We start from the raw sequence: 18,328 nt of genomic DNA, 5'->3' as shown, positions 1-18,328 counted from the left end.
ATTGACTAAGTATAGATTATCCTATTTTATATTATTCAATATGGGAATTTAAAATAGAATTTATTTGCCAAAATTAACAAGGTTTAATGAGAAATTGAACAATTATGAAAGTATTTTCTATTTTCTTAATGAAGTACTAAGAGAATTCTAACTGGGATTCTATTATTTGGAAGCAGGTTATGAAATCCTTCACCTCTTATGCAAATGAGTGAAAACTCAGACATTCAGAAGAGCTTAATGTGGAATTTTAAACATCTTAAGTTATGTGGTATAAAATTAATAACTTCATAAGTATCTTAAATTGGGAAGATGAGGTTTCTATTTTAAACCTTGATATAACAGACTCAACAGACATAAAATAATGTAAAGTTTAAAAAATAAAATCAGCTCTGTCTTTGATATACCATGTTTTAATGCCAGGAGTACACAATTCTCATTTGCTATCTATACTTTTTCTTTTTTCAGTTTATTAGTATTTAAGCAATATATTAGGCAACTGGATTATAAGAAACTGGTTAGTGTGGCATTATTAAAACCACAATTATGTTGAATGATATAATAATTAGGTGCTACAAATGACTTTGACTAATAGCATTTTTATAAAACCAAATAAAGTATTTCAGAAGTTAAGACAAGAAATACATTGGCAGGTTGGGATAGAAGAGAATATTATTACTTGAATGTACGCTCTATAAGCATAGGGATTTTCTTCATCTATTTTGTTCACTGCTGAATCACCAGTACCTGGTATACAGCTCAGTACCTTGTAAGATACTCAACACAAGTTTAGTGAATACTGAAGTGAAATATATGTGGCCATTGAATGAAGGAAGGAGTATTTAGTAGATTCAGTCTAAATCTTAGGTCTGATTCCTACCATCAATAACTAGTTATGCTAAAGAGTTGCTGTTAACCTCTTAGCCTCAGCATCATCATCTGTTAAATAGGAGAAATATCTACTTACCTCATAGGTACTGAATGAAGTAATATTTTAAATATATTCTATGTCATTCTTAGAAATGTCACAAAAATACAAGGATTAATTTGTATTTATATTCTTGGCCTCAATATTTAACTTGGAGCTGAGGTGGAAGAGGCATTAAAACATTCGTTAAAGTAATCAGAGTATGACTCCCCAGCTCTTGTAGGATAATGGTAACTAAATCTGAATTTCTCCAGGTATCTTACAAAAGCTTTTAGATCAACAGGAAAGCAAATAAAATCACCTATAGCCCATATTTCACAGCATAACTAGAAAACAGAGACTACAACAACGTTCTTTTTACATATAAGTGGAGAAATTGACAACTGAAACCATCAAAGTCAACTCCTGGAGTACCCACTGCAAAACACAATACCAACTTGTGATCTCTCCTAGAAGAAAAGACAATGGATATAAGACCTGAATGATACCACAGTCCTGGTTCCTACAGAGAGTTGAAAGGACTGCTAAAGAATTCTTGTTCAGAAGTTATTAGACTTATGGAGAAGAAAGACACACAATGAAAGAGGTATCCTTTAAAGGCATGCCCATGAAGAAAAAAGCAGCAGCAGCAGCACAAGAAAGCAACTGAAGTTAAAAGCCTTAAAAAGCAAAATAATATTTTTTTTAAAAATCAGGAAACCAACTAATCAACATCTCAAAGGCATCATTTATTAAAGAAACTGCTCTTTGCATTTCCAATAATTGAAAATACTGTTAGACAAACAAACAAACAAACAAAAAATAAGTAAGCTCTTCTACCCACCCATTATCAGTTGGTCTGGGAAAACTCTACCACCTGCATACTTAACTAGGGACCAAAGAAAAGGGACCTAAACATCCATAGAAAGTTACTATAAAACAAAAGTAGGAGGAGTCCAAATGCTACAGCTGATAAAAATACCCCATCAACCACTCTCCAAAAAATATAAAGTAACAAAAACACGATATTCCAAAATGAATTAAGAGCAGTTAAATAAGCTATTACAAATATGAAAGAAGTGAGGAATCTGAAATCTTTAGATCTCAGACTAGTAAGGGACAAACAATAGGTAAATATGAAAAGAGAGAGAGAGAGGGGTAAGAAGAAAGAAACTGTAAAAAGTAAAACAAAATCATTTCTGAAATGATGAGTAAGATACAAAGTGCCGAAGGATGAAGAACATAAAATTGAAAGTACATTAAGAGACACAGTGGGTGAGAATGAAAGAGCCAAAAGACAAAAAATGAGATTAAGACTTTTAAAAACATCAAAGAGAAAGTGATAGACATAGAAGACAGGCAAAGAAGAGCCAACTTATGTGTAATTGGCATCCTTAGATAATTAAAAACAAAGTTAATGAGACACTTAATGCCTTATTCTAGAGGCTTTAACTCCAGGAAAACTGTCTGAAAATAAATGGACTGAATCTACATATTGAAAGAGTCCTAAGTGAGCCAAAATTCTCAGCCTTTAAACCTACCCCAATAAAATTATCAGACTTTCAGCCTCTAGACAAAAAGGACCAAGTCATTTACAAAAGAAAGAAAATTAGATATTAGAATTTTTGATAAGACAACAGGGGAGTGAGGTTTTTAAGATACTCCAGGGAAGAAAACATTGGCCAAGGATTTTGTATACAGTCAACCTGTGCTTTTAAAGTTCAAACACTAAAGGAAAGCATTTTAAACATAAAAGAATGTGAAGAAAGCTATACTCACACTGAGAAATCTACTAGATCATAACCTTTCTCCAAACAGGAGATGATTTTAGAACTACAACAAAAGGAGAGTTAGTGAACATTATACATATTTAATAGTAGATCAAAGACTAAAACAAAGGTGAGACACAATTACAAGATTAGCATGTGAATCTTAACTACTCAACCAAAGAAGAACACAGCTTAGAAAATAATAATAATACTAAACCAAAACAAAAGAGAAAGATAGAGAAGGAAAAAATGGAAAAATAAGTTCACTGATCTCCCTACAGATGATAAATGAAAGGAAATGATTTCATTTAAAGTAGAAAAACAAAATAGTAAAAGCCTAAGTCAGGGAAAAAAGAGCTAAAGTCATTATGAAGTTACCAGTACATAGGTTTTTTTGTTTTAAATATAAAGTTCCATTAACTACTATAACCAATAAAACTTGTCTTAAATTAAAAAAAAATTAAAAAGAGCAGAGAAGATAGACCAAACACTAAAAGACAAAGCACAATTATAAACACATAAGTTAACATAACATAAAAGAATATGACAAAGCTAAAATCAATTATATCAGTAATATATAATGTAAATAGGCTTAGCACTTCCTCCCACCAAAGGATTTTCAGATAAGCTCATAATGTAAAACCTAACTCTGGGCTGAACACAGGAAACTCACGTCTTACAAAGTGATTCATAAAGGTTAAAATAAAAGAGATGCACAAAGATAAACAAAACAAATGCAAACACTAAGAATGCCTGGGGTTATGATCTTGTTAACAGGCAACTCCAGAATTCAAGTCTAAAAAAGCCACTATCAAACAACAGCAATAAAAGGACATTTATAATACTAAAGACCACAACTGACAACAAGTACGAAATAAGTGCAAAGATATCAAATGGTTCAAAAAACAGAAAGTATCAGATATATGAGGTAAGACAGAAAAATCTTTTTTTTTTTTTTTTTAGATTTTTAATTATTTATTTGACAGACAGAGATCACAAGTAGGCAGGCAGACAGGCAGGCAGAGAGAGGAAGGGAAGCAGGCTCCCTGCTGAGCAGAGAGCCCAATGCAGGGCTCGATCCCAGGACCTCAGATCATGACCCAAGCTGAAGACAGAGGCTTTAACCCACTGAGCCACCCAGGTGCCCCAAGACAGAAAAATCTTAATAACAAATATCTCAACCTACCTTTCAGCCCAAGACAGTTCAAGTGGTCAAAAAATAAGCAAGGCCATAGAAGACTATTTTCTTTTAAGATCTTATTTATTTATTTGAGAGAGAGAGAGAGAGAGTGAGGGATAGAGAACACACAGCTGGGAAGAGGTAGAGGGAGAGAGAGAAACGGACTTCCTGAGAGCAGGGAGCCCCATGTGGGGCTAGATCCCAGGACACTGGGATCATGACTTAAGGCAGACGCTTAACCGACTGAGCCACCCAGGCACCCCTATAGAATACTTTAAAAACAATCAATAACATAGATCTTTGAACATGTGTATTAAACTTTGTATCATGGTAAAAAGAAATATAACCTTAAAAGCCCATGAAAGTTATGAAAACTGACTATATTAAGTCAGAAAGAAATTACAAAATATTCCTTAAAACAGAAAAAATAAAAATCGGTTTGATCAAGATACAAAATGAATTCCTCTTTCGGTAATGTCCAAGTATCTCATATTAGAAAAACCCTACCTCTCCCTCTTCTGTTTCCCACAGAAAACAATTTAAAATCTGGGAAAACTACTTAAAAAACAACTACGTAAAAGGACTAGCAGGCAACCAAAGGAGAGAAGAAATTAGAGAAAACTCAACACTACAAGGGAGTGGCACCATGATACATTCATACAGGGGAATACTACTTATCAATAAAAAGGAGCAAATCACTAGTCACATAATGAATCTTAAAAGTATTATGCTGAAGGAAGAAACAGAGTATATACTAGGCAAGTCCATTTATATTAAGTTCTAGAACAGGCAAAACCTATGGTGGAAGAAAAATCAGTTAACAATGCTTGTCTTGGAGAGTGGGGGACAAAGGTAGGTACTACTAATTGAGAGTTGGAGAAAAAGAAACAAAATGTATTCAAGAAGTATAAAGAAAAAGGTAAATTCAAAATGAAACAATAGATGACTCTGTTTATGAAACTGATAACATAACTGTTCAGAAAGAAAAAAAATCATTTTAAGTAACTTTTAATCATGGTCTCCCGTTTATCAGGAATGTATACATGCTTGCATGTACATAGACACACACAAAGAACTTTCTTTGAATTGCATCACAAAAAATAAGATGAATTGATGGATGAAGAATGAATTTAGAATAAAGCAAATGTAGTTAAAATATTAATTATAGAATCTAGGTGGTGGATATATGAGTTTTCACTGTACAATTCTTTCAACATTTTCGTATGTTGGAAAATTTCATAATTTCTGTATGTTGGGAAAGAACTCCAAAGAAATGCTGAACCTGCCTAGCTGGGTTTTCTGTCAGTAATCATACTGATACTAAAATTATGAAACTACTTTATATAATCATATTATTAAACAATAAGGAAGTAGATTACTGTTATTAAGAATTAAGTTTTTCAGAATGGGAAAAAAGATAAATACAAAATAATTCAAGAAGACAAAAACCTACAAATATCAATGTAAACGCCTAACTTTTTAAAAAAATCTCTCCCATAGCTATATCTAATAAAAAGGTCTAATAGCAATGACCCAAGTAACTATGGGAACACCCAGTGCCCAGATCTTGATTTCAAAATACCATTCATTATTAAAGGGAACCAGGACTCTAGTATTTTCCGTGTGAGGCACAGAAAATACAAGACAAGCCTGGATCATGTTTTTGTGCTTGAAAGGAAGGAAGTTCTTAAGGACTAGTGGAGGCAAGTCAAAAGAATAAAGATGTCAGTCTGAAGGAACTTCCATCAAATTTGAGACAATTTATCTATCAAGAGATTAATGACTATAGGGGCGTCTGGGTGGCTCAGTGGGTTAAGCCTCTGCCTTCGGCTTGGGTCATGATCCCATGGTCCTGGGACTGAGCCCCACATCGGGCTCTCTGCTCAGCAGGGAGCCTGCTTCCTCCTCTCTCTCTCTCTGCCTGCCTCTCTGCCTACTTGTGACCTCTGTCAAATAAATAAATAAAATCTTTAAAAAAAAAAACTAATGACTATAAATTATAAGACACTGAATAAATAACAACCCATGAATCTCTGGAGAGAGAAAAGAAAGCAATGCCCTTCCTTACAGAAGATTAGCTACAAAGTACAGAAAAAATAATAGGGTTAAATAATCACTATTTACAAACCCCATTACAATAATGTAGACAAGGATCATAAATGGACATAACCCTTAAGTGAAAGCTAGTTAGATAGCAGAATATTCTCCTAGTCCCAATATAATGTCCCAAAGATTGCTTAAGAATTGCTAAAGAAAAACCATTATATTACAAAGGAGAAATCAGGCAACTGCCATCCAAACCAAGGATGGAACTGCACCACACGGAGTGGTAAATCCCATCACATTCACATTGGCAGCACAGATCTTAGCCAACCTCCCCTCAAAGGTTCTTGCCAAAAAAATATTTAACCTGAATCTTACAAATAAGACTTTAGACCCAAATTCTAGATATAGCAAAAACAGGAAATAAGAGAAAAGGTTCAATGATACTATAAAGAGATAATTAAATAAATAGAAAAGTGTAGACTCTGCAAAACATTAATGGCAAAAAGTCTTTATAAAAAAGTAAAATGATTAAAAGAAAATAAAAAGTCATAACCAAATGTACTACATCAACCTTGACTGAATTCTGGTCTGGGAAAAACCACTGTAAAGGATTTTCTTTTTACAACTAGCTGAAAGTGAATTCAGACTGAATATTAGATGACTACTATGGAATTATTGTTAATTTTTTACATATGATAATTATATTTTGGCTATGTAGCAGAATATTTGCTTTTAGAACCATTGAGATGTACATGCCATGTTGACTGTAAATTATTTTTAAATGGATCAATACAAAAAAAGAAAAATGTATATGTGTGCATGTATATGTTTGTACATATAATACAAAGGCAGAAGAAAGAATAGATGAACCTATATAGTGAACTACTAACTGGTCCATCTAGGTAGAGAATATACTACTTTACAATTTTTATCATACTGTTCTTACTACTTTTTTACATATGAAATTTCATATTAAAAAGTTGACTAAAAAATCTGAACAAAGTAAGGAATAATACTCGACAAACATGGCAAGCATAGAGGCCAATGAAAGTCAGAACTTAAGAACAGGCATGAAGGTGACAAAAAGAATGCTGGGAAGTTTAAGAAGAGGTTTATACCTCTCAGTTTGCGGGACACCTTAGCACAATTATCTGGCACCTAGAAGGCTGTCAGTTAACACCCATTAACTTCCTAGAGGGGTGAGGAGTCCTCAGATTTTGGGGTCATCTGGGTTCATGTCCTAGCCATGTAGTCACTGTGTGTCCTTTGAAACAGTTATCTAATATTGCATAGTCCCATTTGACAACTCTTTAATAGAGGTTTATAGCTCTCCCAGTGTATAACGTGATATTTGTGCACACCTTAACAAAATATGTGGCACCTGAAAATCTGTTGGTTAACAACCATTAACTTGCCTGCTAGCCTTCTACACATTCCTGAATCTTGCTTCCCCCTTGCTTCGTCTTGAGCCTCAACCAAACACATCTTGTCACTACTCTTAAATAATTCACAGTCCTCTTTCACCCTGAGCTTTTATTTTGCTATTTTTCTTTCTTGGAATGCTGCTTTCCTCTCACTCACCCAACCAAACTCTATCCATCCTCCATAATCTAGAAGATTCAGATATAATTCTTTCATCAGATCTTCCTCAAGTTTGCCATTTCATACTGACTTAATTCTTCTTTGACAAAGCCTATTAATTTTTTGATATTTTATAATAAAATTTTAGAGAAGGTAGACTAAGCTAGACTAGAGGTAGGCGGTAGACTCATTAAAATGCCATTTTAACTCTGGTAGCCATGTAAAAAACGAAGCATTTTTCTACCTTAAAGACTATCAAAACCAAGCTAAGGAAAAGAACACTGAGTCTCTAAAGGTTAAATATTTGACTGCTGAACATACAAATGTTCTCATATTTTGACAAATTCTGTTCTTTGAATTTGTATACACCAACACAGTACTTAATAATGTTGTACAAGTACTAGTCAGTAAATATTTGACCAACTAATCAAATGGCATAATTTACATAACTTAATTCCAGAAACTGAAAAACCATCGTAAGACTCTCCTTACTCTCTAGATCATTTTTATGTAATTTCCAGTTATATTTGATAGTGGCATCAGGTTATATCTGCACAAAACAAAGTGGAATTGTAAACAAAAGAATTCATAGAGAATATTCAGATTTCTTTAAAGAAATAATTTTATAATTAAGGGAGACAATTTTTTATGGGAATTATGAACAAATATAAATATGCATGTATAACAGCAAAGCTATTTTCATCTAATGAAGATAATCCCTAAAGAAACTGAAAATCATACACATTTCCAGTTGAGTCAAATATTTTTTTCCTATCTTTCTTCTATCATTTCAATAAGGATTAAGTTTATTTAACATTTTTATTAATCAGTAACTTTAGAAAAGTCATACTACCAAATTAAGAAAACGGTCAATTCACAATTCACTAAAAATATGTACAGAACATAAATGTGGAGGACACTGATTCCCAGAAGAGTATTTCCTGCAATGTGAGAGATGATATAATAGCAAGTGTTTAGTCCCACCCTGTACCTAAACCAGTGCTTCTTAAACCCTTCCACTGAAACGGCCCTCTCCTGACAAAATGTCCTTTAAAAGGATGGGGGGAGAACATGAAGCTCTGTGAAGAGAATAACGCAAATTATACCACAGTTCCTAATTTCTCATGTTTTATCTTAAAAACTCATGGATATAAAGAAGATATGCCATATTTATCTTATGGCTTTGTATATATCCTGAGACATATTTATGTACTCTCAGTGATACATATGATCCAGTTTGAGAGGCGCTGACTTAAACCAAGGTATGTCCATTTGAAAAAATGTTTTCCTAAATTATGATGTAAGAATAATTTCATCTTATGATGTCAGGGATAAAAAATAATGAAAATTATTTCACATTTGTTGAAATAATAATTATGTAAAAAATATCAGATTGGGTTTTTAATATAATCTTAATTTTCAAAATGTAAATATTATCTTGCCAACCGTAATGAAGGAACTGAGGCACAAAGAGATCCAAAAGCAGTACAACAAATAAATATTAGTGACTTTGTACACAAGTGTTTATTGTATCACCATCTCATCAACATTTTATTTTTACAAAAATCTCTTTCTGCAACCTGTGTTTTTTATCTTATTTTTCAAGCATTTAGTGGAGGCACCCTGTGAACAGCACAATGGCCATTAAGGTATAAAAAGAAATTCTTCACTAGTGCTAGAGCTTTAAGACTGATCAGCAATGGGTGATGTAAGACCATTTACATTAGAAAAGAAACCAAATTTAAGTCAATTCTTAGATTCAAGAAGAGTTGGCATTGTAAATGGGATAGAATGTAAATTTCATATACAAATCCTAGACCTGATCCAAAATGGAAACACAGAGTAATCAAGAGAACAAGGACCACAAGATACTTAGCAAATCCTAAGCAACCTCTCATTAGCTTCTGTCACTAGCCAGTGACTTGTCCTTGAGTAAATTGCTTGCCTCTGGAGGACTTATATTCACCATATGAAAGGAGCGTGCATTTCAATTTCTACACCTAAGCTTCCATTACTCTCAGCTAACACCTCTTTATTAGCATTTTTAAGCAATTATATATATATATATTTTTTTTTTATTTTTATTTTTATATTTCTATATTCTCAGCTATCAGTCTTGGCCCTTTTTCTGAAAAAAAGATTTAGTTATTTATCATTTGAGAGAGAGATAAAGATGGGGGAGGCAGAAAGAGGAGAGAATCTCAAGCAGACTCCCACTGAGTGTGGAGCCTGAGGCAATGCTCATTCTCAGAACCTTGAGATCCTGATCGGAACTGAAATCAAGAGTCAGAGGCTTAACCAACTAAGCCTCCCAGGGGCTCCAGTCTTAGTCCTTTTTAAAATAATTCTCTCAGCTCTTGCTTCTTAACCATTTCACTTCATAATCTGGGACACAATAAAACTGCCAAGTGAAAACTGCTACTATAATATTAATTTTATTCTGAGTTCTACCGCCAAAATGTTTATAATATTAGAGACTACTTTGGTGTATTTATTTTTTAAAAGCTTTGATGATTTGATATTTGACATTAAAATTAAATTATATTGTGTTCTTATTCAAATACTTGAGTACATTAAAAGCCATAGGAAAACTATGCTACTAACCATCTTCCAGTCTGATTTGCAATCTGTTCTTCTAATTTCTGTAGCTCCGATGTGTAAGCCATTATTCGAGCATTGCATACTATGAGATTCTTAACTGCATGCAAGATCTGGTCTTTCTGCGTGCTCAGAGAAAGGAGTTTCCATATTCCTTCTCGCATTCGAATTTCTAAATCTATTTTTTCTTGAATGTTGCAATCCTTTAAAAAAAGAGAGAGAAAAGTATTCTTGAAAGATAGCAAAAATTCAGAATTATAACATTTCTTTTTACTCCAATAGATGGAAAACATACTAGACATCATGTTAATGTTGTAACATATTGGGAAAGTGACAAACTTTTAATGTATAATAGCACAAATTATATAGCTATTTGATAATGCTCTTTGCAAAACCTTTATTAGGAAGTTTTTACAATCTAGTAGAGAAACAGAACAGAAATGGGGGTGAGAAACATTACATATTATTAGCATAATTTTACAAGTTTAAATAATGTCTCCCAAATACTCCTGTCCTCCTAGAACTGCAGAATGTGACCTTACTCGGATATAGAGTTTTACGGATGTAATTAGTTAAGATGAGGTCATACTGTAATAGCATGAGCCCAAACCCAATGACTGGTGTCCTTATAGGAAAGCCACATGAAGGAAGAGACATACACAGAGAGATTACATGCAAAGACTAAAGCAGAGATGGGAGTAATGAGTCTACAAGCAAAGGACCACCAGGCAACAACAGGAAGCTGGAAAGGGCAAGAGAAAAATTCTTCCCACAGCCCTTAGCAGGAATATGGGCCTGCAGGTGGGTACCTTGATTTCATACTTCTGGACCCCAGAACAATGAGAGAATAAATTTCTAATGTCTAAAGCCACCCATTTTGGTAATTTGTTAAAGGATAACCTCAGGAAACTAATACAATAATACAGTAACTCATGTAAACAATATAGCATATGCACATATTATATATGTTGTATTGTGGAATGGCAAGATATGGTTGATGACACTGAATTAACCAAGGAAAGATTTTCTAAAGGAGAAGATGCTGGAAAAGGGACTAAGTTTTGGTGGCTATGGTAAGCAATGTAAATAAAATCTCAGAAGCAACAGTGAAAGCACTGTGCCCAGAAAATGTCAGAAGCTTTTAGCTACTGGATGGAACAGAGATTTAAAATATATTTTTGAATATGTTTACTTTAGTTTTTTTTTAAGATTTTATTTATTTATTTGAGAGAGAGAGACAGAGATAGTAACAGAGAAAGCAGGAGCAGGGAGGAGAGGGAGAAGCAGGTTCCCTACTGAGGAGGGAGCACCAATGTGGGACTTGATCCCAGGACTCTGGGATTATGACCTGAGCCGCAGGCAGAGGACTTTATTGACTGAGCCACCCAGGCGCCCTATTTACTTTAGTTTTAAGAGTCATCATGAAACAACTATATCACTTTAGTTCTGAAAGTCTTTTATTCCATACAATTATCTTGTAACTGCCTGGTTCTATACACAATTTATACTTGTAACATTAAAATTCTATAAACTCCAACATACTGTTTTGATTTAATTCACAGTGGCTTTTTAAAAAAATTATAAATCATTGGATACTCTTTAACTATACTACCAACATAATAATGCTCCATTACGTCCATTTCTAAAAGTAGAAGTCTTGGCTTCTGCGGTAAAAAATGAATGTTGTAATTTACCTTTTAAATGGATCAAAATCTATATCAAAAATGTAAATGGAATATAATAACAGAAGTTCCAGATATTCAAAAGACAATCTTTTCAAAAGAAAACCTAAAACTTAGGAGAGCAAGTCTATGAAAATTACCCTAGAAGAGAAGCTGTAGCAGATGATTGAACTTGTCTATCCAAATCAGTCAAATGCACTATTCGCATGCAGAATAGATCTGTTTAATTACTTTCTGTAATTACATCATGTAATTACCACATAAAAACCTTCTCTAGTAGTAGAACTCAAAACTGGTATATTAAAAAAACAAAAAAAACAAAAAAAACTGGTATATTATATACATGTAGTCGTTTGCTAGTTTTCCTTCTTTACACATGGCTGAATTTCAACAATTCTGTTTCATCTTTTTATGACTTTGTCAGTCTCGAAGTAAATTCTTCTTTAATGTAATTAATAATTAATTATAAGAATTATCTATGTGACCCATATGTCTATAGAAATAAGCTCTGGCAGGCTGGTTAGTATTGGAGAGTTCATGCAGTGAACAACGTGAAGCCAGGATGAATAGCTTCACCCTACAACTCAAATACAAACAAATACCATCTGCTACCATTAAATTCAATTTTGTTTTTTAATAGTGTGAGGCAGCCAGCTGAACCAGCAGAGCGGTTCTTAAAGCTGGCTACATATTAGAATCACCTCTGGTAGGGAAAGGGCCTTATAAAAGTACCTAAGTTAAGACTCACCCACCAAAACACAATTAGACTCTCTGGAGGTGGAGCCCGAGTTTTTGTTGCTGCTGTTTTTCTGTTTTTTCTTTTAAGTTCCTCTGGTGATTCAATGTACAGTCAGGGTAGAGATCCACTGCTGTAGTACTTGAAATTCCATAGCAATCTGGAAAGTTGCAACAACCTTAAGGAACCAGTAGGTGGCCACAAACACGTTAAAGAACCAGTTTGGGCTTCTAGGGTTTCCATCTTATAAATGAAGATTGTCTTCTCTTCATCACTTATTGATAAAGACTATAAAATTATAGAGGCTTGGGAAATAGTGCAGAGATGAAATGCAAAGTTAGGGCTTCTTTTTTAAATCACCTTATTTGTAAGGTTAAATATTCATTAAGGAAATGAGATGTATCTCATATATTAACATTAGAAATCTATCCTTTAGAGCAGGAATCAGCAAACTATAGCCCAGTCAATGCTAGTCTTTTTGTAGATAAACTTGTACTGGGGTACAGTCACGCCCATTTGTATTATATAAGGCTACTTTCAAGTACCATGAAAGAGTTGAGTAGTTTCAACTAAGACCATGTGGTTCACAAAGCTGAAAATATTTACCTACCTGTTCTTTTACAGAAAAAGTTCACTGATCCCTCTCCCAGCCAAATTATTCATAGTAAACTAGTTTACCTCCCCTATTCTACAGTGTAAACTAGTTTACATTCATAGTAAACTAGTTTTAAACTAGTTTACCTCCCCTATTCTACAGTGAGCAAATGTGGATCCGGGAGGGCTGACATAAGTGAGATGAATTAAGTGTATGTGCACTTTAGAATGTACTGGTGTTTTAAAAAAAAAAAAAAAGTTACGGTGTTAGCTAGTTTTGTGGTCTCTGCAACTTTAGTATACATCTATACTTCACACACAGAAAAAACCTCTCTGGTTAAGTGATATCACTCTAGCCAAGAAAGTCTTTATGGAGTCAAAGAACTCAATTTTAGTTAGTAAGGGGTGCAAAGTGCTCCCGGGGTAATAGTTGATGTGTTATCCACAGTGAGAACAATGATCTTGTAATGAGGGCACAGACTGAGCCCCAAAGTGTAACAGGACAGAGATAAAATCCCTATTGCTTCTGCCTCAACCATAAAAGCAGAGTCAAGACTGAGTAGGACCCAAGACAAAAGCATATACCCATCCTTCTTAGAAATGTCAGAAAGCAAGTCTCCAGAAAGAGCAAAGAATGGGGGGAAAGCCTTCCTTTTGTCATTTCTTCTTCAATTTTCTAAACGAGAGTTTTCTTGTAATCAAGTCAAATGAAGCTTATGGCACTGTCCTGATCATGTAAGTATCTAAAGTCAGACTGATAAAAATAAATGGACAGACCAAGGCTAAAAATGAAACAGGAAAAGGACTTAAAAGTGCAAAACTAGATTATGTAGAAAACAGAAAGATACTAGTTTTAAAGAGCTAGAAGGGGACAAAGGAAGTCCAAAGAAAATGGCCTTAGTATTGAAATTAAGCAAGGACTTAAAAAAAAAAAAAAAAAGTGGTTGGGCTGCTAATAAGACAACTGTAGTAATCCAGATAGAAACTATTACCTACCTAATGGATATAGTTAAACCATGTTCACTAAGAGACCATGATGAAAAAGACTGCAAATGAGTATTTATAGCATACATCCTTCTTCTAAAAGATATTGCATGTTATTTTAAGAATTGTTTATGTACAGAAAAAATCTGGGAATTGTTAATAGTGATCATTCTGGGAAATGGCATTAGAGAAAGAATTCTTAAATTCATGTTTCTATATACATTTACTTTGGTGAAATGACATAATGAGATAGGGAAACTGAAGAACTCCATAAAAATCTGTCTTTTGCTTTTTTTCTTGCTTCTATTCGTGCTAGGACTTGACCCACACCCCACTTTACACATGCCTTGTAATGCAAATAGTGTATGTCCTCCTTGTAAGGGTCAAGGAGTTCTAGATTTCTTTAGAACAAATAACATCCAAGAAAGAACCAGATGAGAATGACTGGAGGAATCTACCACATGTGTATTCCAGACCACCAGCACTAGACATCTTGACACCAAGACCCCCTTCAGCAACTCCACCCGGGCTCCTCGTCTTTGTTCTAACCGCTTCCTGTTTACTTGAGAGGACACATACACCACACCGTTATCCTCAATAAAAATCCCCAGACCCCAAACTAGGACAAGACTCATGCTCCTTTTCTGAGTTTCCTGAGCATTCATCCTTACCTGCTCTCTATCTTCAATAAACTCTTTCACCTCCTATGGGCTCAGATCAGATGAGATTTCCATCCTGCAAGAAGCTAAGGACCTTCTTAGCTAGTCCTATGGGACCCCATTCTGGGTCCTCTGATCCAGCCTGCTGGCATCAATAGCATTACATCTTAATCTCATTTTTATTACGATTTCTAAAGTTTAAATATTTGTAAGAAAAGCTAGCTGGCTGCCCCAACATCTCAGATGAATGGGACAAGAGATGGTAAGAAAACAGTTTTCTCTCAAGTATATTCTGAGTGTTAGGTACTATCCTAAGTATTTTAAAGAGGTTCTCAACTCCCTGTAACTTTCTAAGATAAGCATCTTACCCATTTTACAACTGTGAAAACTAAGGACTTAGAAAAGACAGATAACTTATTCAAGGTTGTATAACAAGCAGAGTTGGATTTGACCTTAATCTGACTCCAAAGCCAATACTCTACGCTGTGTGTATTCACAGATGACTCCAAGGTTTGAACAGAGGTGTTTCACTAGTATTTGACCACCCAAGAATTTTTGGCCCTATCCCTAATAGATGGCAGGTTCATTAATATCAAAGGAAAAACAGCAAATAAAAACTCAGTTAGTCGGGGCGCCTGGGTGGCTCAGTGGGTTAAGCCTCTGCCTTTGGCTCAGGTCATGATCTCAGGGTCCTGGGATCAAGCCCCGCATCAGGCTCTCTGCTCAGCAGGGAGCCTGCTTCCTCCTCTCTCTCTCTCTGCCTGCCTCTCTGCCTACTTGTGATCTCTGTCAGATAAATAAATAAAAATCTTAAAAAAAAAATCAGTCAAATATAAAATTCTCTTACTGACCCTCAATATTAGGTTGAAACCTATTACTATTTTGCAATTTTTATTCAAGATCCTAACAGAAGGAATTCCACAACTCTATTATTTGCTTTTCTTGCTGCCTAAGAAATCATTAAATACTGTACCTTCTCACATGAAAATAATCCAGCCCTTGTGTATAATTATTTGTTTTCATTCCACGTAGCTTCTTTCATGACCTTATCCTCTTCTTTCGTGTAATTCCTAAATATTACTGCTGCACACAGCTAAATAAATATACTCGAACCACTATCCAAACACCTATGTAATGCACACCAGAACTTCCACAGATTGCCAATTCACTAGAAATCAAGATTTTGTTAACAATTGGGACAGCCAAAGTACATAAAGGAGAGGACAGAAAAGAAGTATTTTACATTAAAATGTTTGAAATTTTTGAAAATGCTGGCATAAAACAGCATTACTAATAAAGGAGTTGGACTTTTCTGCATAATGATTCTTAATGTCTTCCTTTATTTTTCTCAGTATTATTGAAGATTTACTAACGATGTTGTATCTACTGAGGTTTCTAACAAAGAATAATTTTCTAAGGAAAGGCTTTGCCAGGGTTCTAAGCAAAGACAATATAAAATTCCTCATAGTCTGCCAATTTTGACCTACAAAACTGGTATTTTCATACAGTTTAGTCTATCTCAGAATTAGGTAAAATAAGATAGAAATTAAAATAGAAGTGAAGCTCCAGCTTAAAGATCAGTTTTAAGACTCCAAAATTATGGTTAAGGGGAAAAATAACATTTTAATAACTAGTTTCCCTAAGGAAAAATGTTGGTCTCTATGAAGTAAAAAGGTTTCTAACCCGCACTTTACATGGCGAAATAGCAATCTATCAAACTTCTTTCTTATCCAATTCAAAAAGGATCACTATCAATTTTCTAAAGTTCCAAGGTTGCAGTTTGCTCCCCCACCCTGCCCCTCTAGTTTCTGTCGTGCGTAGACAGCGGTCCAGTACTTGTGCTGCCGTCAAATCAAGTGATAACCAAACCATCCTCCTCGGGCCTCGGGTGGGCTTCTTGGAAATCCCGGAACCTGCATTTCCCCAGCATCTCCTACGCTTGGGCAGGGGTGGGGGAGGGGGGGTTCCAAACCCTGCACGGTGCCGGGAAGCAGCGGGCAGGTGCGCCCGGAAACGCACGGCGGAACTCTGGCATCGCTTCCCCACTCGGGTCTGTCTGTTCCATGACAAACCGGGGGCCGTGGGGAATGCGGAGATTTCTAAGCTCCCTTGGAGCCTCAAAAGTGCGGCCTCCTAGTCCTTCCTTTTGTTTCTGGTCACCGCTGGATAGGAGACGCGGCCTGGGTTTTTCTCAACGCCGAGGCACAACGGTGGCGTGAGGACCTGAAGCCGGGCCCTTCTTCACTCACCTGCTGGGCGGGAAGGCCCGCCAGGCGGAGCTCGGGACCCCTCACGGTCTGTCCCTCCATCTTCCGCGCCACAGCCGGGGCCTCCGCCACTCCTCCAAAGGTAAGATTTGAAAATCCCGCCGCTCGCCTGAGCTGCGGAGGACGCCAACCGCCGTCCCGGCCGTACCAAGTCCGGCCGCAGGGGGAGGGGCGCGGGGGGCGTCCCGCCGGAGGGCGCACGCGCAGTGGGAGCGCCCAGCGCCCGGGCCTCCCGAGTGGGAAGCCGGCGGAGAACCGAGCTCTCACGGCCCGCGGAGAAGTGGGGCGCGGACGGCCGACTTAAGGCCGTGACTGGAGTGTGGGCGGGCCTGGGACGCGAGTGGGCAGGGCCGTGGGTAGAGCGTTGGCCACGGAGCTCACCTGGCCCGGCGCAGGGTTTCTGCTGGTGGTGGTGGTCGAGGCAAGCCTTTGGTGCTGAATGCATTTTCCCGGCATCCCGGTGCAGGCTCTCCTTCCAGGGCACTTGCGCTGGCTGCAGTCCCTGCGTTCTTACCAACGACTCGGGGACACACAGTATCACTGGGAGCCTATGGTGTCATTCCCAGAGAACCAAGGGGCACTGCTCCCAGCGCTCACACAGCACAGGGTCACTCAGAGACCACGGCCCTGTTAACCCGGCTGGTGGGATACCGTGGCATTTCACAAGGTCTTTCCTTTTGTCCACAGTGTTTCTTTATAATTCCATATAACCCCACCACACACACCCAAGTAGTGTGTTCTTCTTGCAAAGACTTCTTTACTGAAAGTAGTTTATTCTTTTCTTGCAAAATACTTTTCATTACTCCTTCCCCACCAGCATCCAAGAGAATGATGTATTATTTTCCCAGAGCCCCATTTTTTTTGCTGTCCCTAAAGACCAACACAAAGCTCTTTTTTCTATTTTTTCAAGATTTTATATTAGAGAGAGAGAGAGAGCCCAAGCTGGGGGGTGGGGGGAGAATCAAAGGGACAGAGAGAAGCAGACTTCCCTCTGAGCAGGGAGCTCTTCATGGGCTCAATCTGGGGACTCTGATCTGGGGTCTCCGGGATCATGACCTTCAACAAGAGGCTGAAGACTCCCAGGTAACCCCAGTGCAAAGATTCTTTAAAGAGTGTTATTATTAATCATAATGGGAAATTATGGAATCTTTAAAAGTAAAAATTGGAGTGCTAAAGATTTCAAGCCCTTGTAAGATCCTTATGAATATATTGTCCTGGCCTATCCTGACTTACCCTTGAAAAGGCAATAGGACTTCTCTTTGACTGCTGACATTTTTTTCTCCTAAGTACAAAATCAACCAAATCAACTCTCCCACCATCACCTCATA

General features: G+C 36.4%; 1 protein-coding gene across 1 annotated transcript in view; it reads right to left on the bottom strand.

Moving 5' to 3' along the window:
- The window catches only part of RTKN2 (rhotekin 2), a 72,967-nt gene extending 55,696 nt beyond the window's left edge, over positions 1–17,271 (bottom strand). Inside the window, exons 1-2 of the mRNA XM_080823238.1 lie at positions 16,983–17,271; positions 10,085–10,281 (exon numbers count right to left, since the gene is read on the bottom strand). Coding sequence (XP_080679364.1) covers positions 10,085–10,281; positions 16,983–17,042 — 257 coding nt within the window. The 5' untranslated portion in view covers positions 17,043–17,271. The remainder of the gene's footprint in view (positions 1–10,084; positions 10,282–16,982) is intronic.
- Between the last annotated feature and the right edge of the window lie 1,057 nt (positions 17,272–18,328).

This window comes from Martes martes, assembly GCF_963455335.1.
Source record: "Martes martes genome assembly, chromosome: 14".
Lineage (NCBI taxonomy): Eukaryota > Metazoa > Chordata > Mammalia > Carnivora > Mustelidae > Martes > Martes martes.
The sequence above is the reverse complement of the archived record's forward strand: the minus strand, read 5'-3'. Positions and strand labels throughout refer to the sequence as shown.